The 26705-nt window shown below is 38.3% G+C and overlaps 1 protein-coding gene across 2 annotated transcripts in view; it reads right to left on the bottom strand.

The window, feature by feature from the left end:
* The window catches only part of NBAS (NBAS subunit of NRZ tethering complex), a 390381-nt gene that overhangs the window by 315552 nt on the left and 48124 nt on the right, over window positions 1–26705 (bottom strand). For both annotated transcript variants that reach the window (XM_015111744.3, XM_077960110.1), the window contains exons 10-11: window positions 21349–21487; window positions 14305–14373 (exon numbers count right to left, since the gene is read on the bottom strand). In XM_015111744.3, coding sequence (XP_014967230.3) covers window positions 14305–14373; window positions 21349–21487 — 208 coding nt within the window. The remainder of the gene's footprint in view (window positions 1–14304; window positions 14374–21348; window positions 21488–26705) is intronic.

The raw sequence follows: 26705 nt of genomic DNA, 5'->3' as shown, positions 1-26705 counted from the left end.
GACCCCTTAGAAGAGTCATAAACTTTCCAGTTAGTCAATGCCCGCACAGTTCGCTATTACTGCTCCAGTACTCGGGTCAAATACTAGCTATATAACTGAAAATGAAACATGATTATACTGAAAATCAAAATTATTACACTTGATCCAATTCACTAAATTATATTATCAGCCTGCCCTCTGTAGACATTTAAGTCCTCAAGTCTCAAATGACTAAGGTGCTTTAGCCATCAAAAACAGAACAATTTCAAGAGGTCAGGAACATTGTTGAATGAGTACATAGATGAAAAGATCAGCATCCTCTAATCACTTTACTAAACACTAAAATTACTAGGCCGGGCGCGGTGGCTCAAGCCTGTAATCCCAGCACTTTGGGAGGCCGAGACGGGCGGATCACGAGGTCAGGAGATCGAGACCATCCTGGCTAACATGGTGAAACGCCGTCTCTACTAAAACATACAAAAAACTAGCCGGGCGAGGTGGCGGGCGCCTGTAGTCCCAGCTACGCGGGAGGCTGAGACAGGAGAATGGCGTGAACCTGGGAGGCGGAGCTTGCAGTGAGCTGAGATCCGGCCACTGCACTCTAGCCTGGGTGACAAAGCAAGACTCCGTCTCAAAAAAAAAAAAAAACACTAAAATTACTTTAACTAGATATAATAGGTTAATCCCAGAATCCCACAATTAAATGTAAGATTGAAATACAAATGCTTGAAAAAGGAGAAGTAATAAAAGCAAAACTACTTCAAAGCAAAATTTTAAATCTACCACATCCCTTCCTCTGAGATGGGATCAGGGAAAAGTACAAGACAAAGGGCCTGACATCCTCCCTCCTCAAATTTAAAGTCAATAAGCTCCATGGTTTTGTATAAGGAGGCCTCAGAAGCACAGATTTTTACCAGCCAAAAGAACTCTGCCCATCTTTCAGATTTCACAAAGGAAGAGATTAAAGTCCTGAAGGCAAAGACACTTGTCCACAATCACTCAAGGGTGCAGGGCAAACTCCAAACTAGAATGCGGATGTTTTCATTCCCAGTCAGGGCACTTCCATGAGCCAGGACTATGGTCCTCACCTGGACCCTGGCCTAGTTTCTAGTAGTCACAAGCAGGCCCCTCAGCAGAAATTATGGTCAAGTATAATTTATTGTTTTGATCACTTGAATAATCAGTCATGTGTGATCTGTATGGTAATTCCCAGGTATTATAAATGTTCCATTATACGACTCCACTGAAAGTGCTCTGAAAGCAAGAAAAAGGTTTATGAATCTCTTTAACTACAACAAAAGTATACTGAATAACTTCACAATAGCAATATGACCAGGAAAGCGCTGAATAAATATGTAGTTGTTTTAATTTTTTAAAAACTTCTTCCCTCTTGATGGGGTTCAGGATATGCTACCCCAAAATACAGAATATGTCATGTTGGCATCTGAGAAAACATCAGAGGCAGGGAGGTCATTCTCACCTTCCTCCCACCCTTCCTCCATGAAGCAGGTCATACAATCCAGGAAGAATTTTCTGACCTTTTGCTAAAAGCAAGTCATGATCCTCATTCTGGAGGTGCCCTCCCCAAACCTGGCAGAAAAGAACATCCTTATCTCCGAAGAGAGTCACAGGGAGAATGTGAACAAACAGGCCTTGCTAAGTTCCTCCCAATTTACTGCTATTAAATCATGCTTATCCAACCATACGTCCACAACTATCCATTTTTCTTCTTCAAAGCTAGCATTAAAAATACACAGGTCGGCCAGGCGCAGTGGCTCACACCTGTAATCCCAGCACTTTGGGAGGCCAAAGCGGGCAGATCACGAGGTCAGGAGATCGAGACCATCCTGGCTAACACGGTGAAACCCCATCTCTACTTAAAACACAAAAAATTAGCCAGGTGTGGTGGCGGGCGCCTGTCGTCCCACCAACTCGGGAGGCTGAGGCAGGAGAATGGCATGAACATGGGAGGCAGAGCTTAGTGAGCTGAGATCGCTCCACTGCACCCCAGCCTGGGCGACAGAGCAAGACTCCATCTCAAAAAAAAAAAAAAAAGAAAGAAAGAAAAATACACAGATTTATCCATTTCTTTGAATCTTCATTTCCTTATGAAAGCTCCCATGTCACATGAAGTTTACATTAAATCTATCAGTATGTTTCTCTTGCTAATCTGTGTTTTGTGATAGGAGCTTCATCTATGAATCTAAGAAAGGAAAGAGAAAAGCTACTGTTCTTCCTCTACACTTGCTTCTTTCTTTCCGCAAATTTAAACAATAAATTGTATTAACTAGAATGCTCCCACTTGCTTTCATATGGTGGATACTTGATCCCCTTATTTTCATTAGATGCCATGATATCCACACTCAAAATGTAGTATTTCTTTCTTGAACTATCTTATTGTAGAAATTTTCACTTACACACAAAAGTAGAAATTATAGTATAATAAATATCCACATACCCAACCTGCTTCAACAAATATTGACATTTTTCAGGCATGTTTCCTTTATCCTTCCCCAATCACCACCATGCCAGAGGATTTTAAAGCAAATCCCCATCATTATTTTGCTTATAAATACACATCAAGTATACATTTCTTTGAAGTCCCAAGTTATCTATTGAACATTCATGTGTATGCATAGTAAGATGATAGAGTTACTAGTAGTAATTGGATTGTAGCCACTCAAGATGCTCAAGACACTTAGGTTATGTTGGAAATACAGTGTTTTCCTTCTGAAATAAAACTCTGCTCTTTATTTGTAGAAACGTTTATTTATTGATTTCTGAGACAGGGTCTGGCTCTGTCACCCAGGCTGTAGTGCACTGGCATGATCTTGGCTCACTGCAACCTCTGCCTCCCAGGATCAAGTGATCCTCCCACTTCAGTCTTCTGAGTAGCCAGGACTACAGGCATGCACCATCATGCCTGGCTAACTTTTGTACTTTTTGTAGAGAGGGGGTTTTGTCACGTTGCCCATGCTGGTCTCAAACTCCTGACCTCAAGTGATCTGCCTGCCTCTGCCTCCCAAAGTGCTGAGATTACAGGTATAAGCCACTGCACCCAGTCCGTAGAAACATTTCTGAATTCCTATATAACATGCAGGGGGGTTCTGGCCCAGGGAATAATTCATCATCCCAACAGTAACTGTGGACCAAAATCTCAAGCCACAGTTAGAAAATCCACGCTAAATTCTATGAACAGAGTCTGTGGTATTAGGGAGTCTGAGTGTCTGTTGGTAAGTAATATGGTTTGGCTCTGTATCCCCAGTCAAATCTCATTTTGAATTATTATAATCCCCATATGTCAGGGGACGGGCCTAGTGGGAGGTGACTAGGTCATGGGGACAGATTTTTCCCATGCTGTTCTCATGCTAGTGAGTTCCCATGAGATCTGATGGTTTAAAAGTGTGCGGCAGTTCCGCCCTCATTCTGTCTCTTTCCTACTGTCATTAAGACGTGCTTTGTTTCCCCTTCATCTTCCACCATGATTGTAAATTTCCTGAGGTCTCCCCAGCCATGTGGAACTGTGAGTCAATTAAACTTCTTTTCTTTATAAATTACCCAGTCTCAGGTAGTTCTTTATAGCAGTGTGAAAACAGACTAATACAGAGGGCAAGGGAGAGAATACCAGAGTTTGTGCCTTGGAAATGCGAGGATATGACTTTTCAAGTAACTATATATCACAATAAAAGTAAACCTCGGCCAGGCGCAGTGGCTCATGCCTGTAATCCCAGAACTTTGGGAGGCCAAGGCGGGTGGATTACCTGAGGTCAGGAGTTCAAGACCGGCCTGGTCAACATGGTGAAACTCCATCTCTACAAAAATACAAAAATTAGCCAGGCATGATGGCAAGTGTCTGTAATCTCAGCTACTTGGAAGGCTGAGGTGGGAGAATGGCTTGAACCTGGGAGGCAGAGGTTGCCATGAACCGAGATCACACCATTGTACTTTAGCCTGGGCAACACAGGAAGATTCTGGCTAAAAAAAAAAAAAAAAGCAAACCTCAAACATTTAAACCATGATTCTTCATACTTTATTAAAATTTCTCAGCACAAGTAAGTAATAATCTTGTTCTCTTCTTTGAATTAAGAAGTTGTAAAAGCAATAAAATTCATATGTGGCTGCAATTTTCTCTTTCCTTTTTTTGGAGACGGAGTCACTCTGTCGCCCACACTGGAGTACAGTGGTGCAATCTTGGCTCACTGCAACCTCTGCCTTGAGGGTTCAAGGATTCTCCTGCCTCAGCCTCCCAAGTAGCTGGAATTACAGGCACCTGCCACCACACCGGGCTAATTTTTGTATTTTTAGTAGAGATGGGGTTTTACTATGTTGGCCAAGCTGGTTCAACTCCTGACCTCAGGTGAACCACCCACCTTGGCCTCCCAAAATGCTGGGATTACAGGCATAAGCCACCATACCCAGCCACAATTTTCACTTTGGTTAAAGTAAGTCTTAAATTTCTTTCACATTCCTCAGCTATGAATGTCATTTTTATTTTAATCATCATTTCAACAGCTGAAATGTTGGTCAACAACATTCAACTTGGCTCTGCCACTAGTAGTTATGTGACCTTAGGCACATTAGTTAACTATCATAAGTAAGAGAAACTTTCTCTATTTTTGAAATAAAAATAACAACACCTATACATTATGAGATTACCCCAACGATAAAATTAGGGTGTATGTAAAGTCATTTAATGTACTTATCATATAACTCAGCTTTCTAAATACAGAAGTTAGTATGAAGATTGGATTCTACCTGAATCCATAATAACACATCTTAATCGTAAATTCCAACAACATATCTCATTCATTTGGCACTCTTCACTTGAACTTTAGTAAGACCTTTCATATTAGGGTCATACATTGATACTTAATTCTTCTAACTTCTAAGTAGTACTTTATCTAGCCTCATTAACCACTTTATGTGCTCCCTGAGTATAGAAACTCCATCCACATTATATAAGTGCTGGAATACAGGAGCTGAAATAAGACAATAAATAGTGATGCTCCCCAAAAAAGGAGGATATCAGGATCAAATGGACACCTGCTGCACTCCCAGTACTTAGGATAAATAGAAATCTAGGCTGGAAAAACACAGGCGTATGTTCCTTGAGAAAACTCCCAGGTATCTCTGATGTGTACCTCCACTTGTAATCTTCCACTTTAATTCTGCATTTTCACCGCTCTTTTTTCATTTTGCTGAGGAGGCAGCCAAAGCCCAGATACTCATGTGGGATGCCCCAGATGACCTGACAAGACTGTGGCAGCAATACAATAACTCTCCTAACACGCAGGGAACATCTCTTGGCATTCACAATAGGCAATTTCCTCAATGCATTGCACAGAAAATGGTGAGTAGTCTCTTGCCAAAATGCTGACCAGGCACTTGATAAGTACTGTTCACATAAATGGAAACTGGGGGAAGTTATGCACACTCCAATAGTGGGAGACAAGAGACTCTGGAGCAATCGGTGCTCTATAAGCTCTCAGAACTAACCGGCCTGCAGCCACTTGTACAGGGTAAGTCCCATACTAATATCATCAAAAACAGATATGATCCTCTTGATAAAAGAAGACACGACCGCCTATACAGTTTTCTGCCTAAAAAAGCAAACAAAAAATCTGCATGATCTTTAAATCCAACTACTAATTTATAAGAACACATGGACACAAAAGGACAAAAGAATAAAGAAAACACCACTATAAAGATGCAATGAGTAAAATGAAAAAACAGTTTCTTCAACAAATAATTTTTAAGAGAAAAAAAGACGATATGGAGGAGGGACCAGCAGATAGAGAAAAAGAGACTTAAAACACACAGTTTTGTTTTAAAAAAAGCCATATTATTAGAGATGAACAATTGCATGATAAAAGTATCATTAAACAAATAAACCTAAGCCACAATAATGGCTGCTTGTGGAGGGAGGGTGGGAACTGTGTTTGTGACAGAGTCCACAGAAGGTAGCTGGCAGAGTCCTGTTTCTTCCCTGGATAATGGTTATAAGGTTATGTACTTTTTCAATGTCAAACAAGAAGCACTTCACACCTACTAGGATTACTAGAATAAAAGACAGATAATAACAAGTGTTGGCAACGATGTGGAGACAATGGAAATGCCATACTCCGACATGAGGAACAGAAAATGGTGCCACCACCTTGGAAAACTGCCTGACAACTCCTCAAATGGCTAAACAAAGTTATCATAAGATCCAGCAATTCCACTCCAAGAAAAATTCAATGATATTTCCACAAAAGAACTTGCACACAAATGTTCACAGCAGCATTATTTGTAATAGCCAAAAAGTAGAAACAACCCAAATGTCCAACTGATGAATGGATAAAGAAAACACTCTGTGTTTGTGTATATATATATACACACACACACACATACATATACAGACACACACATACACAAACACAATGGGCTATTATTCAGCAATAAAAAGAAATAAACTACTGATACACACAACATGGGTGAACTTTGAAAGCATCATGCTAAGTGAAAAAAGCCAGTTACAATGGACCACATATTTTATAATTCTATTCATATAGAATATCCAGAATAGGCAAATTTATTCAAACTAAAAGATTAGGGGTTGCTTACAACTTGGGGAGACAGAGTGTTGCAGGTGATAGTTAAGGGATGCAGGGTTTTTTTCCCAGAGCGATAAGACGTTTAAAATTGATTCTTGAAATCATTGCACAGTTCTGTGAATATACTAAAAAACTCTGAATTGTATATTTTAAATGAGTAAACTGTACCACATATGAATATTTCAATAAAGCTGTCCCCAAACTGCTTATTAAACCATACATTTGTTTGATGCAATTTCCTGTATCTGTATTATATTTCACAGTAAAAGCTTAGGAAGGAAGAAAGCATGGGAGAGAGGGAGGGAGAAGGGGAAACAAGAAAAGAGGGAGGGAGGAAAGGAAGAAAAGAATGAGCGAGAGAGGGAGGGAGGAAGAAGGTGCAAAAAGAAGCTAGCGGGAATCTGATTTAATTTCTCTCTGCAAAGGAGCGAGAAATTCCAGGCACTTTTCTAGGTAAAACAGATGTGACCCTAACTTCATGGAGCCATGAAATCACAGATTAGGTAAATAAATAAACTAACAAATAAATCTACATTACAAACTGTGATTACTACTATGGAAGAAAAGCACAGGGTGCTCTAAGAGAGAATAACAATAGGAACTGTATTTAAATTGAAGGACTATAAGAGGAATCTGAGGATATGAAAATAGAGCTGATGCCCAAAGATGAGAAGAAATTAAATTAATGAGGACAAATAAGATAAAACCATTCCCAATAGAAAAAAATGGAATCCACAAAGAAACGAACGTGGCACCCTTGATGAGCTGAGATAAGGCCAACATAACTAAAAGAGAATGAGCCAGTGGTATGAGATCAGTCTGCAGAGACAGTCATGGGCCAGCTTATGTAATGTCTTTTTGGATAATGTTAAACATTTTATTCTGTCATCATTCTTAGTTCAATGGAAAGTCACTGAAGGCTTTCTTCAAGCAAGAAAGTGAGCTTATCTGATTTACATTTTTTAAGTCACTAAGGTTGCTAGGGGAACTGATTAAGTATCTGCTAACCTAGGAGAGATGAAAAATTATACAATGGTGATAGCTATAGAAGAAAAAAGAAGTAGAAAGATTCCAAGTACACTCTGAAGATGATACTGGTAGCAAAGGTGTTAGATTAGATTAGATGGGGGTATGAAGGACTGGGTGGTATCAGCAATAATTTTCAGGTATCTCCCTTTGCCAAAAGGATGGGTTACTGAGGCAATCAAGTCTAAGGCAGAAATGGTTAGGGAAAGAAAAATGAGAAGCTATCAGAGTTTTGTTCTGGAAATGTTTGATTTAAAATGCCTGAAGGCTATCCTACTGAAGCTGTCAAGTGAGCAGCAGGGTATACAAATCTGAAGTGCAGAGGAGAACTGGGCTACAGATGCCAGCTTAGGACTTCTTGGGATCTGAAAGGTATTGAAAATCTGAAAATACTCATATTTTATACATTAAGAAGTATGGAATATATTGATGTTTATAACATCCCAAAGCCATACAACACACATTTAATTTACTCCTACTAACACCTATGAGTAGGTATTAAAATTACTTTTAATGACAAAAACTTAGTAAAACATTTCCTTGTATCTTACTATAGTGTACTTCTATGTTATCTATAATAACTAAGAACCAACTCTATCAGAAGATATGTTTTTAAAAGCTTTTCTAACAAATTATTAAAGGAATTAAAATTTTACAACTTTTTCCCCTAAATATAGTATATATTTCCTCCACTGATTTGCTGTAACTAATCTGCCTGCAAAATGGGTGATCGGTAAAAACATTTACTGAGTGTATAAAGTACATGTAGGGGTGTACAGAAATGGGAAGTAGCTCACCCATTCTCCACTAAGTTATTCCAACTTTCCCCTCTGGAGGGCCCATAAAAGAACATGGCAGCAATATAGTATCAAACTACCACAGATGCTAGAGTTCCACTTGCTATAAAACCTCACTTAATTTTAATCTGATTCTAATCTATAAAATTTGGATAATACTATACCTTTTGGGTTGTGAGGTTTAAAAGATAATTAAAATATATATGTTTGTCCCAGTAATAAAAATATGTATACATATACACAGTGTCTGCATATAAACATTTAAAATGGGACTATTCAAAAAATAACAGATGCTGGCAAGGTTGTAGAGAAAAAGAAATGCTTACACACTGCTAGTAGGAGCGTAAATTAGTTCAACCATTGTGGAACACAGTGTGGCAATTCCTCAAAGACCTAAAAACAGAAATACCATTCGAACCAGTAATCCCATTACTGGGTGATATGGTTTGGATCTGTGTCCCCACCCAAACCTCATGTCAAATTGGAGGAGCAGCCTGATGGGAGGTGACTGAATCATGGGGGTAGATTTCCCCTTGGTGTTCTCATGATAGTGAGTTCTCACAAGATCTGATGGATTGAAAGTGTGCGGCACTTCCCCATTTGCACGCTGTCTCTCTGCTGCTCCACCACGGTAAAGATGTGTTTCCTTCCTCTTCCCCTTCCGCCACGACTGTAAGTTTCCAGAGGCCTCCCGGGCATGCTTCTTGTTAAGTCTGCAGAACTGTGAGTCAATTAAATCTCTTTTCTTCATAAATTACCCAGTCTCAGGTAGTTCCTTTTCATTTATTTATTTATTTTGAGATAGTCTTGCTCCATCACCCAGGCTGGAATGCAGTGGCGCGATTCTTGGCTCACCGTAACCTCTACCTCCTGGGTTCAAACAATCCTCCCACCTCAGCCTCCCAAGTAGGTGAAATGACAAGTGTGCACCACCACACTCAGCTATTTTTTTGTATTTTTAGTAAAAAAGGGGTTTCACCATGTTGGCCAGGCTGGTCTCAAACTCCTGACCTCAAGTGATCTGCCTGCCTCAGCCTCCCAAGTGCTAGGATTACAGGCGTGAGTCACTGCGTCCAGCCTCAGGTAGTTCTTATAACAGTGTGAGAACGGACTAATACACTGGGGAATATAAATTGTTCTGTCATAAAGACATATGCACACATATGTTCACTGCAGCACTATTCACAATAGCAAAGACATGGAATAAACCTAAATGCCCATCAGTGATAAACTGCATAAAGAAAATGTGGTACATACATGGAATACTATGCAACCATAAAAAAGAACAACATTATGTCCTTTGCAGCAACATGGAGCTGGAGGCCATTATCCTCAGAAAACTAATGCAGGAACTAATGCAGGAACAACCAAATACCACATGTTCGCACTTATAAGTAGGAGCTAAATGACGAGAATGCAAGGACACACAGAGGGGAACAACACATACTGAGGCTTATGAGCAGGTGGAGGGTGGGAGGACGGAGAGGATGAAGAAAAACAACTAATGGGACTAGGCCTAATATCTGGGTGATGAAATAATCTGTACAACAAACTCTCATGACACAAGGTTACCTATATAATAAACCACACGTGTATCCCTGAACTTACAATAAGTTAAATTTTTTTTAAAAAGTAAAATTTTAAAAAGAAAATGAGACTATTTTAAAACATTTTGATTGAGAAGGCACAGTCATCTTTTATTAAGGAAAACTGCACGAATTGTTAAAATATGAACACAAAGAAATTGTCATGAAATACAGCTTGATAGCAAAGACTGAATATCACTTGTATCTGCTGCAATTCACTCTATTCCACCAGCTCCAATATCCATTTGTTCTTTCTTCATTAAAAATACTATTAAAGGCTGGGCATGGTGGCTCACGCCTGTAATCCCAGCACTTTGGGAGGCTGAGGTGGGCGGATCACAAGGTCAGGGGATTGAGACCACCCTGGCTAACACGGTGAAATCCAGTCTCTACAAAAAAACACAAAAAATTAGCCAGGTATGGTGGCAGGTGCCTGTGGTCCCAGATACTCGGGAGGCTGCGGCAGGAGAATGGTGTGAACCCGGGAGGCAGAGCTTGCAGTGAGCCACCACTGTGCTCCAGCCTGGGCGACAGAGCAAGATTCTGTCTCAAACAAACAAAAATAAACTATTAACACTTTCTACTACTGGCAACAATAATTGGAGAATGAGTGGTACTTTCTCTCAAACATTGCAATAAAACTTCCTAACTAACTGTCCTTTCCAAGACAGGGTTTTTAAGAATGTTAAACATCAGACCTTTGTACTGAGATTAATTGCCTGTCATCTAATTTAATAGTCAATTAAAAACGAGTGATTTACCATTTCCTGTAACTTTCAAATACATAAACTGTATTAAAAAGAAAGTAGTTTTCTAGTGCATACATTCAAAACATTCTGAAGTACTACATATTCTTAAAGAAAAAAACTCAGATCAATAAAAGGCAAATTTATAAGTGCTGCTCTTCCAACATTCCACAAGCATTTATTGAATATTATATATTCAATATTAAATATTAGGTGCCAGGTATTGTTTTACACTGTAGGAAGTCAGCAATGAACAAAACAAACATAAATCCCCACCCTCAAGAAGTTTACTAGATATTCTAGCCCATTATATTTTAGAAGTCTGACACAAACACACACACACACAATTAGAAATCTATCCTTCAAATCAAAACAAAGTCAGCCTCAAAAGCCCAATTAACAACCTGTGACAAAACACTGTAAATGCATGAAGGAAAGAAAAAAGCTTTTTGGAAAAGTAAAAATAAAAAATTCCAAGCCAATATCCTTTATAAAATAATATAAATAATTCTTATTTTTAATATACTCTTCTAAAAGATAATACTGGCCAGGCGTGGTGGCTCACGCGTGTAATCCCAGCACTTTGGGAGACCAAGTCCGGCAGATCATGAGGTCAGGAGAACCAGACCACCCTGGCTAACATGGTGAAACCCCGTCTCTACAAAAATACAAAAAATTAACCGGGTGTGGTGGCGGGCGCCTGTAGTCCCAGCTACTCAGGAGGCTTAGGCAGGAGAATGGTGTGAACCCAGGAGGTGGAGTTTGCAGTGAGCCGAGATCGCACCACTGCACTCCAGCCTGGGCGACAGAGCGAGACTCTGTCTCAAAACAAACAAACAAAAAAATAATATTATATGCCAGACAATGAGAAGCTATTTTTTAAAGCCACGTAAGTTTTGGGTCTAACAAACCACAATTCAAAAAGTACCTGTGGACTACTAATTATTAATTCTATAATTCAGGATATAAAGAAATTAACAGAGATAACAGCAGTCACCATTATTATTTGCTGAGTATCTGCAATACGACAATCACTGTCTTACCTATTTTATGTATATTACCTCTAATACTATACAATCTCAGTGTTGTTACTTTAGAGTTTCATAGGTAAATTTTTTAAATGAACTAAATATTAATAATACGGTTATACAGGAAAGCAGGCCCATGTTGTAAAGATATTAGTTGTTAAGAGGAACATTTTTTTTTTTTGAGACAGGGTCTCACTCTGTCCCCCAAGGTGGAGTGCAGTGGCACAATCATGACTCACTGCAGCCTTGACCTCCTGGGCTTAAGTGATCCTCCCACCTCAGCCTCCCGAAGAACTGGGATAACAGGAGTAAGCCACCACCCCAGGCTAAGAGGAACACATTTTAAGAGAAAAATAATTGCTGCCAAACTTGAGTAGTAAAATAGATAATTCTTTCTAAGATATTAAGTAATTTATCATCTCAGCTACTTTGAAACACATCTTGGTTTTTGTTTCTTCCAAATTACCAACTAAAGGTTTAAGACAATAACCAACTAGAAGTGGTGAAAACAAGCACTGGATGACAAACCAACAGAAGACCAAACACATCTCTGACACTATCTGGATAGGTGAGTTTAGGCACACATTTCTCTTGAGGTCTTAATCTCTTCATTAATAAAAAGTAGGCATCATAATGCCAGCGTAGGTGATGCAAACTTCCTGTGAGATCCTGTGAAAATACTTGTCAAAGTGTTCACAATAATAAGGAAGTATTAGATGAGCCCTATGAGTTCTTTCAGCTCTAAAATTATAGTACAGTCATGTATCACTTAACAACAGGGAGATGTTCTGCAAAATGCGTCATTGGGTGATTTCGTCATTGTGAAAACATCATACATAGAGTGCAGTTACACAAATCTAGATGGGATAGCCTACTACGCACCTAGGCTGGGTGGTATAGCCTATTGCTCCCAGGCCACAAACCTGCTCAGCACGCTACTCTACTGAATACTCTGGGCAACTGGAGCACAATGGTATTTGTGTATCTAAAAACAGAAAAGGTACAGTAAATGGTATAAAACGTAACAAATGCCTGTACAAGGCATTTACCATGAATGGAGCTTGCAGAACTAGAAGTTGCTTTGGGTGGGTGGGTGGGTGGGTGAGTGAGTGAGTGTGTGAGTGGCGAGTGAAGGGGAAGGCCTAGGACAGGACATTACTGCACACTACTGTAGACTTTAGAAACACTGTAAACTTAGGCTCTACTACATTCATTTTATAAACTTTCTTTCTTCAATAATAAATTAGCCTTCTCTTACTGTAACTTTTTTACTTTATAAACTTTGTATTTTTTTACCTTTTTGACTTCTGTGATAACATTAACTTAAAACACAAACACGCTGTACATACTCCTGTATAAAAAAATTTTTCTTTCTTCACATTCTTGTACTATAAACTTTTGCATTTTATTTTATGCTTTTAATTTTTTAAACATTTTTGTTAAAAACTAAAACACAAATACACACATGAGCCTAAGCCAACCCAGGGTCAGGATCATCAATATTACTGTCTTCTACCTCCACATCTTGTCCCACTGGAAGGTCTTCAGGGACGGTAATACTCATGGAGTTGTAATCTCCCATGATAAGAATGCCTTCCCCTGCAATGCCTGAAGAACCTGCCTAAGGCTGTTTTATAGTTAACTTTTTTTTTTTAATGAGTACTCTCTAAAATAATGATTAAAAAGTACAGTACAGTCAAGCCCTCCATATCCACAGGTTCCACATCCTCTGATTCAACCAACTGTGGATTGAAACTACAGCATTTGAGGGATATAGAATCTGCAGATATGAAGGCCTGACTTTTCATATCAGTAGGTTCTACCGGGAAAGAAATTGAAGCAGTGAAAAAGATTAGATTATTTGATTTTCCCCCAAGACGGGAGTATGATTTGATTCCCCTACAAGACAAGAGTATGATTTGATTCCCCAGTGTAGGTCCAGACTCTTGTGAAAGTCAAACAGAGAAACAAATGTAACCACCTCGCAGAGGCAGTTCCTGAGTATCACTGATATTCATCTGGATGTAACTATCTAACATCCTTGCCATGGATCCATGCTTTTCCAGCTAAGTAACAAGACAGTAAAACAATGGTACTTAAAACCCAGGGTCAAGAGGCACATTTCTTCTTGGAGCATCAGTAATCTCAGATTTGGGGAAGAATTTTTTTTTAATATTAAGCCAAAGAAGGATATATTATGAACAACAATACAAAATTCACAAGATTTGTAAAGATAAAATACGAAATTCAAAGATATATATATAATGCTTCTAGGAGAATTCCTTGAGCTATATGCCCAGACCCCCAAGAAGGCTGGGTATATCTTCTATAATTATTTTTCTTTTAAGATAAGGTTGATACACAGTAAAATATACAAATATTCAGCAACAGCTCTACGAATTCTTACTAATGCATATAGTCACATAGTGTACATGAATACACTCAGATGAAGATACAAAAAATTCAAGGTTCATTCAGCTTTGACTTTAAAGGTACTTCCAGGCAAAAATGTTTGAGAAGCCCACCATAGTTAAGCCAATTTGCGTTACCTGTTCTTGTCCCTGGCGACTGTAAAACTTGATGCTTAACATCCTTAATAATCCCAGTGTCTTCGGTGCCTGCGAAATAAATGCATCATATGAAGAAAGATTATTGAAATGACTTATCATTGTAAAATGTCCTTTTATAACGAAATGAAAACTATAGCAAATTTAGTATTTTTTTTTAATGATTAAAGAAAATCACCAATAAGGTGTCAAGGATCTTGGTGAGATTGTTTTTGTTTAGAAAAAAAAAAATCCACCACGTGGTACAATCTTACAAAATACCTCCATGATCAAATGCTTTTTAAACTATATAACCAGTAAAATTTATGCAAATCAGAATCCACTGAAAGCTCTTCTCAAGTAAGGCTGCCCAAGGTTGCCATTTTATCCTAACATCAGTATAGAAAAAGCAAAAACTTCCCAAAGAAATTTCATCTATTAACAATTGATTCTATGATTGAAAAACACCAAAAAAAAACAACAACAACAACAACTTCATCTTTAGAAATCAGTGAATAAAATAACTTAATATAACACATGACAATTTTTGTCTTTAAACTTAGAAACTATATTTTTTAACGGAAAATAACATTGTTGAGGGTGTAGGGAATCTGGAACCCTCATACACTACTGATGGGAACATAAAACCGTACAGTCACCATGGAAGATGTTTGGTGGTTCCTCAAAAACTTAAACATAAAACTAACATGTGACCCAGCAATTCCATCCAAGATTTATACACAAAAGAATTGAAAACAAGCATTCAAACAAATATTTGTACATGAATGTTCACAGCAACAATATTCACAATAGCCAGAACTTCTGAGTTGAAAACATTAGGGACAGCCTTGATACACATCTCCAAATACTTCCTCCAAAAAAAGTAAGAACAAGAAAGGGAGATAAATCTACACAAAAACCATGCTCTCAGCTTAGCCTGAAGATAAAATTTTATAGTAACTGTAAGCAAAAAGAAAGAAATCACCAAATCCCAGTGTGTCATCTCCATTGCTCCTGCTAAAACCTATGTCCCCACTCACCCCCACTGTGACCTGCCACAAGGTGTGGTGGTGAGCAAAAGCAAATTGAAAAACACCCGGGAAGGACAGAGGGGAGCTAGCAAAAATGGCTAAGGTCCATTTAAAACCAAAACCGCCACCAAAAAGACTAAGTCCACTCTGAGTGAAAATACTATAACAGCATCCAGGTTGATCAGACATGGCCTACAGGGAAGGGACCTAAGTGTGGGCATGATGTGAAGAGGCAGGCTTCCAAACACAGAGCTTCTGAGGGAGAAAAATGGCAAATAGGAAGAAGTGCCTTTTGCCAAAGGGGTGGCAAGGGGGAAAGGAAGCAAAGGGGCAAATGTAGTGTGCAGCAAGACAGTAGACAACCACAACATCAGAAGATCCACGCCCCCTCCTGCCACCAAAACAAAACCAAAAAAATCTAGTAAGGTATATGAACTTTGCTATACTGACAAAAGAAGGCACCATTAACCTACGAATCTTGTAAAGTATTCCAATATCATAAAAATGAACAAGAAAGAGAGTCACAAACACTTTGCAGACATGAGAAGACAAAAGTCAACACGTGTCAACAAAGGGAAATTATAGCTGAAAAAACAACCATGAAGCAAAAGAAAACTTTAACATAGCACTCCAAACGGAATTAAATATAGTCAGACAAGCATTTGAGAATGTGGACAACTTGAAAAGCCATCAAAAAATTCAGTAACTGAGAATAGAACTGGACAAGAAAAGTGAAAAAGAATTAATAATAAAAAGCTCAATAAATTCAGCAAATAAATATAAGAAAAAGACAAAATTATCTAAAAACTAAAGAATACAAGGTATTCAAAGGATAATTTAATAAGGGGCTTTAAAGGAAGACATGAAAACAACAAAAAAATTAAAATGAGTTAAGAAGTGAAAAGGAAATGAGATAAAAGGAAGAGGTAAAAAGAGTAAAGAAAAACTACTGGAAAGAGAATATAGTAAAAAGCAGTAACATTTGGATTGCCATAGAATCTGAAGAAGATAAACAAAACCAAAGCACAGAATATTTAAACTATAATCCACGAAAACTTTACAGAAACAGAAAATGGAAAAAATAAAAACAGAAAAAAACTGAATCTACACACTAAAAGAGCCAATGCATACCTAGGAAATTTAAACTCAGAATGATCAACTACAATATCCTAGGAAGCTATTAGATTTCAAAGATAAAGAAAATAAAGACCTGCAAGAAAAACTGACTAATAACATACGAAGGGTAAATAATTTGATTGCATCAGACTTTTTAAACCCCACATACAAAGCAAAACAAGAGTAGCATTTTTTAAAAGTTTAATGAAAGAAAAGGCGAACCAAGGATTTTATAGCCAGACAAGTTTTCCCTCAAATATCAAGGCTATGGCAAAACAGTTTTGAACATAAAATACAAAAACTTAAGAAACTCATCACCTATGATCCCTTCTCAAAACATACTAGGAAATAACTTCATCCAACCACAATACGACTGGGAGAACTTCAGCAAAAGAACTGAGTAAGCATTTTAAAGTACATAAATAAATGACTAAGACTAAAGAAAGCTGGGAAGAAAAGTAGACACCAATGTATAAATATTATGTATGTGACAATACAGAAATAAAACAACAAAAAAGAGAAAGAGGAAAGCAGAATAAGCTGGGTTTTGTATAAGCAATTAGTAGAAATGAAAGAATACCAAAAAAACAAACTCGTAAAATGCTGGAAGACATAGATAATATCAATAAGGATAGTTTCCATGAAATGATGGAGGCAAATCTCCATTCAAGTGAATTCAAGAGAGAATGGAAGGAGAGGAATTGGAAACAAGTACAGACAACTCTTGAACTTTGTAGGGAAAGGAAAAGAAATGGGATGGTAGCTAGAGGGCAAAGTGAAGTTTGAAGAGTTTTTGTGAGAGGAAAAATAAAAGCATGTTATATGCTGATAAACCTAAGAGATAACAAAATTCCTGATGTAAGAGGAACATCCTTCAATAAACAAGAGTGGGAGATCTAGCAGACAAACACAGGGGTTGGCCTTAGCCGGAGCAAGGACAGTTCCTGTCTGGACAAAAGAAAAGTTACAGTACACAGGCACAGCTGCCGGCAGGCTGTGGGATCCTACAGAAGTATTCCTCCTGATTACTTCTGTTTTTTCAAGGAAATAGGATTTCTCATGGAAATAGGATTTCAAAAAGTCTATGTTCTTTCCACAACAACCTCCTATATTGAAAAAGCAGCAGCAGCAGCAGCAATAATAAAAATTCAGTCAATTTTGTTCATTCTTACAGTTTTCCAAAATTTTGATCTTAAAAACACAGACAACAATAACACTGTAGATCTTACAGTTTATCAAGTGCCTTTACAGTGGCAAGGGATAAGGTGGAATTCAAACACCAGCCTTCTGACTCCACAGCCTGAGTCTTTCCTTTGTCCCAGCTACTGAATTCTAATCTGGTACCTGTTCTAGCTTATCGCATTTATTTGAGACATAGCTGTTCTTTCAACATGCGATGAATCCCTTGAGGGCTGCTACCAGTAATTTTACATTCCAAATACCTGGAGCAGTGATTAAACGTTGAACAAATGAATAAATAAAACTATCTCACATAGATGACACTAACATTAATTTGGAAACTTGGGTCAATGCACACATTGAATTTTGCATAGTCTGTTTTACAACCCAGCAGCCTTGTGAGAGGCTACGAGGTGTCAGCAGCATTTTTCAGTCAATACCTACACCAAGACAACAGCAACCTGAAACAAACAGTAAGAGGAGGTTCAATGAGAATAATGTCTGCTGCCTGACAAAAAGAGCTAATCCCATAACCTCAAATTATTTTGAGGTAAGGGAAGGCTATGCAGAATGACTGTAAGTTTAGCTGCAAGACACAGCCACTAACATAATTAAAATACACTTGCAGCATTTCAAGAAGTTAATCATACAGCAGAGCGTTCAATTTGCAATTCAATATTTTTCCCACTTATTTTGTCAGTGCACAAGCAATTTTCTTTTAAAAGACTTCAATATCGAAGCCTCAGGCCACAAGGAGAAGGACCATACATAGCAGAGCAGATTCCAATACTTCAGTAAGGTGCAAAGGGAAAGCACAGGAGAATTCAAAGAAACCAAGGTGAAAAAACGTTCCTTGGTATGTGACTTCCCATTTGCTCATCCAAATAAACACTTGATTACACCAAACCAAAAGGGACTGTCACCACTTACCTATGTTACCTCTCCTTATATCCTCTACATGCACCAACTTTCCTTTTCTCCTCAACCCTATTTTGACAAATTTCACAGCTACGGAAAAGTTGAAATGATTGTACAATGAAACACAAGTATACCTCTCACCTGGCTAGACCAGTTATTAACATTTTGTCACATTTGCTTTATCTCTATGTGTGTGTGTATATATGTATACAGACACATATACTTTCAATTTTTTTTTTTTTTTTTAACTGAATCATTTGAAAATAAGGTGCAGACTTAGCCGGGCATGTTGGCTCAGGCCTATAATCCTAACACTTTGGGAGGCCAACGCAGGCAGATCACCTGAGGTCAGGAGTTCAAGACCAGCCTGGCCAACATGGTGAAATCCCATCTCTACTAAAATACAAAAATTAGCCAGGCATGATAGGGGGTGCCTGTAATCCCAGGTAATTGGGAGGCTGAGATGGGAGAATCGCTTGAACCCGGGAGACGGTGGTTGCAGTGAGCCAAGAAAGCTGCAGACATCATGCTTACTTTAGACAGAGCTAAGAGAAACTTCCTCAAACTCTTTCTAAGATCTGCCCCGAAACAGCCTGCATATAAAACTACAAGCTGGATATGACCTAAATCAGAGAGATAAACATAGCTAAATTCCTACAGATATGAACTAATGTGTCCAATATGTACGAGTAACTTCTACCTCACTTTACTTTTTATAGATTATGGGATAATCATCACAGCAAATATTAGTGCCACTGATATGAACATAATTTGATGCAGTGGGGGGTGCAGAACAGAAACTAGAAGATCTGGCCCATCTCATGCCTCTATTTTCAGTTATTATGTTCTGCTGTGCCTTGGGCTCCTTATTTGTGAAACGTGGCCAATAATACACCAACTGTTCTCCTTACTAGGTTCTGCAGAGAGAATAAAGGGCCAGTAGACTAGGTAGATGGATAATAAATAGAAGGAAAGGCATATGCACAGCACTGCATAAGCTGTTCTACACGTACAAACTGGTTTAATGTCTGGTGCCATATAAACCAGTAAGTTGACTTCATTTAAAGAAAAAGAAACTACTACTTTGTTGGGTTAAATCACAATCACACACTGCAGTATATATTAAATGCTAAAAATAAAATTCACAGAGGATTACTATAATTGCTAAAGATTTCTTTTCAAAAGTACATCTTCATTAGTTTATTTTCAATACTAAAATCTTTAAGTTTGTTGTTTTAGAACATAATTTGAAATCAATATATTTTTAGGCAAACTAATTATCAAAATGAATGCATAACATGTTTGATTATGTTGTGTTTCAATTTAATTTCTAGATTTCTTCCCTCACTGAAAAAATATCTGAGTGCCCCCTAAGTAACATGGTAAGGCCAAGCTGTATAATTTTGACCAAGTGCTCACTTTTCTTTTCTTTTTTTTTTTTTTGAGACAGAGTCTCACTCTGTCACCCAGGTTGGAGTGCAGCGGCAAGATCTCAGCTCACTAAAATACTAAAATATCTGCCTCAGGTTCAAGTGAATTCTCCTGCCTCGGCCTCCTGAGTAGCTGGGATTACATACAGGTGCATACCACCACGCCCAGCTAATTTTTATATTTTTAGTAGAGACGGAGTTTCACCATGTTGGTCAGTCTGATCTCGAACTCCTGACCTTGTGATCTGCCCACCTCAGCCTCCCAAAGTGATGGGATTACAGGCATGAGCCACTGCACCCGGCCCAAGTGTTCACTTTCATACAGTTTACACAAATAACTAAGATATGTAAGACTGCAGTGTGGCCAGGAGGTAAACATAATTACTCTTTACCAGTACCTAGTTTTTCATACCTTTCTGGACACACAGAAAACTATTTCCCAGGCCCCTTGAAGCTGGGGGGGGCCATAATACAATAAATAAACTGTAAGTAGAACCAATGTCACTTCTGGTCTAAGACAATAAAAATTCCAACTTTTATCCTCCCTTCCCTTCCTAAGACCATAAACTGAGATAGTGGGAGCTCAAAAGGTCACCACTCTCCACGGATCTTTTAATCATCACTTGAAACAAGCTGCCCAGGAGAGTCATGATCTCAACAGCAGGTTTTGCCACAAAATAAGGAAAAAATCTGAACATGATAGGCCACAGAAATGTCAAGACTTTGCATTTGCTCATTTGATTGTCTGAATTATCAAAATAGAGCCTAGCCTATGCTGACTACTATAGCCTCAAGGACTGCCTGACACAAAACAGAAGCTCAATACGTAAGTATAGAATGAATGGATGGATAGATGAATAGTCCATATAAATATGGAACAATATGGAAATCTGGACTCTAATTCTACCATTTGCTAGCGGGATGACCAGGGCAACTTACTTAATTACAGTTCACTCACCACCTCCTCAAACAGACTTGGGCCAGTAACAATATTTACCTCAAAGGGTTACTTAGAATTAAACGAGTTAGAGCATATAAAAAGCACTCAGAATAGTTGCCAACACATTAAAAAGCACTTAATACATGTTTACATCTAAACAAGCAAATACAAGGAATGGGACTACTGTCAGGTTGGTTTTCTAATATCTGAAAATGTCACCACTAAAAATTATTCCAAGTTAAATACAACATGCCTCAGTTGAATTTGCTATTTGAAAGAAATAAAATTATACCAGCATTAATTCACTGTCCTCATTTAAGACGAAATTATTTCTTCCTCTATACCTTACATAGGACTTATTTATCTAAGACAAATAGCATAGTGAAATGACACACAGCAAAGTGAAGTGCCATAACTCGTAACTCATACTTACCGCAGTAACCCTGTCTCCACCATTAGTAACCTGCTTGTAATACGGAGATCCTGAAAGAACTCTCCAGGCAGAAAGGCCACAGCTAGAAGCTTTTGACATGCCTACTTCAGCAGTTTCACATCCACCGACCAACAAAAGTCTAAAAAAGAAAAAAATTTTAAAAATCGATAAATTGCAAATGTAAATAAGAGCAAAACAAAGAGCAGAAACAGTCACCTTGATAAAGAAAATTTACAAAGTACTATTAATATATGTTAAACCTAGAAGGTAAATATTTCAGAGCAAACAATTAAAAGAAAACCAAACTGTTTTTCAATTTGAATTTCACCGTATACTAAGGCTTATATATTCAGGCACCTGAAATCCAGGTGGGAACATAGAAATGAAGAAAAAACTTAAGGCTGGCAACTTAATATCAAAAAAACTGTATCAACACCAATAAACGTTAATAGATGTGCAGCCTCACCCAGATACATTATGCATTAATTATGGCAACATATCTGATGCAACGAGGGAGCCATTACAGAATGCTAGAAAGAAATGACACCCGGGAGAGAGCGAATGCGAAAGAACCACAGAGCAATAATTATACAAAAATAAGACTGGTCGGTAGTTTAGCTGCACACTATGATTGGTTCACTTTGCTGCTTGTTACACTCCATTCACAACTGGAGGCCAGTTACCAACATGGCAAACAGCCTAACATATACTAAAAGTTAAAAGACGTTACTGTGTAACCACCCTAAACAAAGCTATTTAATAAAGGAACCCCAACAGTCACAATTTTTAAAGTTATGTTCAGTACTTCTGGCAGGGACCTGTATAACAGACATCATAATCATCTGTCTAAAGAAAGAAAAAATGTCTGAAAGTTCTGTTTACCTCCTTCTTGGCCATACCCATAGAAAAACCAAATCTTGAAAAATGTATGTTTCTACATAGAAATTGAAAGGTCAAAGAAAACACTTCATAAAGTTATTTAGAGTTGGCATATCAGACTAATTCAGTTACAATTTACGTCAACTAAAGCTAACTTTAAATGTTATAAAATTATAAATATCAGTACCTCGTGACATAACACCATGAGCTCTCAATACTGAGCCTTCAAGACCAGTGATGGTGTATGCCCAAGGTAGTCAAAAGCACTATATTATTGTAGAAAGCAACACCTGGCTTCTGTTAATTTTGTTCACCTTGTATAGCAGGTCACACAATGGCCCCCAAAAGATGCCCATGTCCTAATCATTGCAGCCTGTGAGTATGTTCTATTACATGGATGTAAGGTTATAGATGGAATTAGGGTTGCTAACCAAATGACTTGAACATAGTGAGAGTATCCTGAATTATTCAGGTGGCCCCAAAGTAATCACAAGGATCCTTAAAGGTAGAAAGAGGCAGCAGAAGAGTCAATGTCAGAGTAATGTAATGTGACACTCAACTGGCCACAACTGGCTTTGAAGGTAGAAGAGGCCACAAGCCAAGGAATCTGGGCAGCTTCTAGAAGCCGGAAAAGGCAAAAAAATAGATTCTCCCCAAGCCTCCAGAAAAGAACACAGCCCTGAGGATATGTTTGATTTTAGCCCAGTGAGATCCATTTCAGACTTCTGATCTCCAGGACTGCAGGGTAAGTTTGTGTTATATCACCAAGTTTGTTATTCATAGAAAATGAATATATACCTTTTTTCCTTCCTAGTCCCAAAACTGAGATGACCTGTCACACTCTAATGCCACCAAAAGCCCTCTTCACATCTGACTACTCACTTTCTAAAGTGTTTCTGAACTAAGCTAATAATAACAATTAAAGAACTCATCTCTACCACATACTCTTAGATCCAAATTTTTCAAAACCGTACAAAATCCTTCCAGATTTAATTGTGAAGTGTAGCCCCACTCAAAATCTCAAAATCCATAAAGTAATTTAAATGCACTTTCTTCACAGAAACACAACTTGAGCCTTCACACAAAGCCTTTTCCCTACTGCCTTTATATGTGGCTCTAACAAATTTTCATCTCAGCAAATCGGAAGCAAAAAACTTTGAGATGATGCCTTGAAGCAACCTATTTGGGCTGTTCCTACCCTAAGCAAATCCTTAGAGCTAACAAGTAATTAACCCTGCTCACCAGCGCAAAAGAGATTGTGGTCCAAAGTCTGGCTAGTAGTATAAGTATTACTTGCCCAGAGCATTCATTCTCCTCAAATGATTCTATTACAGTAAACTATTTCCCCAAAAAAGGGGGGATATATCTAGTGCAGATAAAATCATATTATCCCTCAGATTCTAACTCTCAATTTGGAGAAAATATTGATGAAAAAAGAAAAATAAACAACACTACAAAGATGCAATCAACAAAAACTAGACAGTGAGAAACTAAAAAATAAATGGTCTGGGTTTTCTTTCAGAACCCACATACACAAAATCAAAGCAAAAGAGCCACAGATAGAAGGAGGAAATGGAGAGCAGATCAATGAATTAAAAGAAAACACAGGCTGGGTGCAGTGGCTCATGTCTGGGAAGGGTGGATAGGGAAATGGCTGGGTATACAGGTAAAATGAGACTGGCCATGAGCTGACTGTTGAAACTGAGTAACAGACACTAAGGAGTCAGTATACTATTCTACTTTTATACATGCTTCAAATTTTACATAAATTTCTTTCTCAAAAGTCCATTTGATAGGAAAAAATCCTCTGAATAAATAGAAACAAAAGGGGTAATCTGGAATATCCAAAGTTCAGAATTTAATCACAATGTTTTTTCAATCCGAAAACATGTGATTCCTAAAACATACCTTTAAAAACTAATAACCTCTATTTGAAAAAAAAAATCACTATTTGAGAATTCAATAAATTCCCAAAAGGCCACTGTAAAACAGTTCCTTGATAACTGAAATAACATCACTTTGATCAATGTCCAATGTATATATTTGTGTTAAAAACATATAATAAACATTAATCTATTTATAATATATAATTTCTACTAATTAAATTTATGTTAACATATGTATGAAACTTTAAGTTGGCTGACTACTGAAGGAGTTACAGACCTAAGTGATAATCCAGATTTTTTATGTCCTGGGTATTGGAAGACACTTCCTCTCTATGAATTCTGATAAGTAGTATAGCCATGCATAGATTAAATTGGCTACAAAACATTAAGATCCCCTGAGAACAAAAGGGATTCAGTATCTGTTCCCAGCCTTTCCTCCATTCATGCCAGACTGAAGAATAAGTAGGAAAGCAGCAGAATGATGAAACAAATCATGTGCTGTTCCAATCAGACAGATAGCAGCTTTAGGACACTGATGCTCCAGCTCTAAGAATGCATATGTGTTCACACATCCAAGTAGGCACGGGTGCTCGAGTATGTTTAAAGGGGAAGAAATGGAGATAACTGAATCAACATCTTCACAAAATAGGCAACTGGCAGCTGCTGAGTGCAGGGCAATGTGCAGAGCACTGAGTGTACAAAGATGAACAAGGCATGCTCTCTGCATTTAAAAGCTCACTCTCTAAAACACACACACACAAAAAAGGAAGAACACATGGGAGCATGAAATTATTGGCACAAAAGATGACAGACCACTCTGAAGATGATAAGCCAATCTAAATCTACGAATCGGTTTTTCTTTAGTTATACATGCCAAGGGGCCAGCCTGGGAAACATGTCTCCACAACAAATATAAAAATTAGCTGGGCACAGCAGTGCGTGCCTGTAGTCCCAGCCACCTGGAAGGCAGAGGCTGCAGGAAGCCAAGATCGAGCCACCACTTCAGCTTAAGTGATAGAGTAAGACTTTCTCAAAACAAACAAACAAAATCCCCAAGGGGTATCAACCCCAATTCAGACTCCATTACTTTATTATTTAATAAGACGCACAATGTTGACTAGAACTAATCTACAAGTGATTAAGAAAGTAAAAGTAAAAGCAGGGTTATGGTGATGACTGGCCAAATAAACATGCTCCATCATGATCACAGTGTTCAGAACAGCTTCCAGGGCAACATTGGCCAGAAGTGAGGAGAAATAAAGTTCCACTGGTAAAACCATGTAACTTTAAAAAATGTCAGGCGGGCGGATCACAAGGTCAGGAGATCGAGACCACAGTGAAACCCCGTCTCTACTAAAAATACAAAAAATTAGCCGGGCGCGGTGGCGGGCGCCTATAGTCCCAGCTACTCAGGAGGCTGAGGCAGGAGAATGGCGTGAACCCAGGAGGCGGAGCTTGCAGTGAGCCGAGATCGCGCCACTGCACTCCAGCCTGGGCAACAGCGTGAGACTCCGTCTCAAAAAAAAACAAAACAAAACAAAATAAAAAATGTCAGTCGATGGGAAAGAGAAGAGTCTGAAAGTCAGCACAATATACCCAATATATGTTTGCTGAGGGGCTGTGAACTGAATGTCCACATTTCTCATTAGGAGGCACAGAGTGAAGAGGGTACAAAGACACCCATCTTCTCACTGCTTGTCCTCACTGTACGTTTCAGCAGTAAGATATGACGAGATAAGGTGGGCAGAAGGGAAGGGTCATGGCAATGGAGGCAGGGAAAGTTGGAGTCACACTGATTAAAATGGACAAGACAATGCTAAGCCAAGAACTTGCTATTTTTAAAGAAATATTGAAAGAAAATTTCATGCTTGTGACAATTATAAGAGGTGAATGAAGAGGGAGAGATACTATCTCCTTTGGTGGATATTTTAAAAACGCCAATTCCTCTTAATTTACAAATTGAATGCAATTTCACATAAAATCCTGTAAGAATTTTTCATGGAATTGAACACACTGATTTAATGAAACTAGAAAAACACAGAATTCCCATGGGAAAACAAAAGTTCTAAGAAGAGCCAACTCAGTTCATGCTGATCAATCTTTCACTTATGAGCTGGGCTTTGTGCATCTTGACCTGTAAACATTTTCCTGCCCTCCCATCATTAAGACAATCTCACTTGAATTTGACCATATTAAAATTTAAAACTTCCATTCATAAAATGAAGACCGGGCCTGTAATCCCAGCACTTTGGGAAGCCCAGGTGGGCGGATCACCTGAGCTCAAGAGTTTGAGACCACCCTGGGCAACATGGTGAAACCCCATCTCTACTAAAATACAAAAAATTATCTGGGCGTGGTGGCGTGCACCTGTAGTCCCAGCTACTTGGGAGACTGAGGAACCAGAATCGCTTGAGCCTGGGAGGCAGAGGTTGCAGTGAGCCGAGATCGCTCCACTGCACTCCAGCTTGGGCTACAGAGTAAGACTCCATCTCAAAACAAAAAAAAAAATGAAGACTGGGAGAAGTTATTTACAACACATAGAACTAACAAAGTATTAGTAGTATCAGTAGGCAGAATTTATAAAGATGTCCA

This window comes from Macaca mulatta, chromosome 13, assembly GCF_049350105.2.
Source record: "Macaca mulatta isolate MMU2019108-1 chromosome 13, T2T-MMU8v2.0, whole genome shotgun sequence".
Classification (NCBI taxonomy): domain Eukaryota; kingdom Metazoa; phylum Chordata; class Mammalia; order Primates; family Cercopithecidae; genus Macaca; species Macaca mulatta.
The sequence above is the reverse complement of the archived record's forward strand: the minus strand, read 5'-3'. Positions and strand labels throughout refer to the sequence as shown.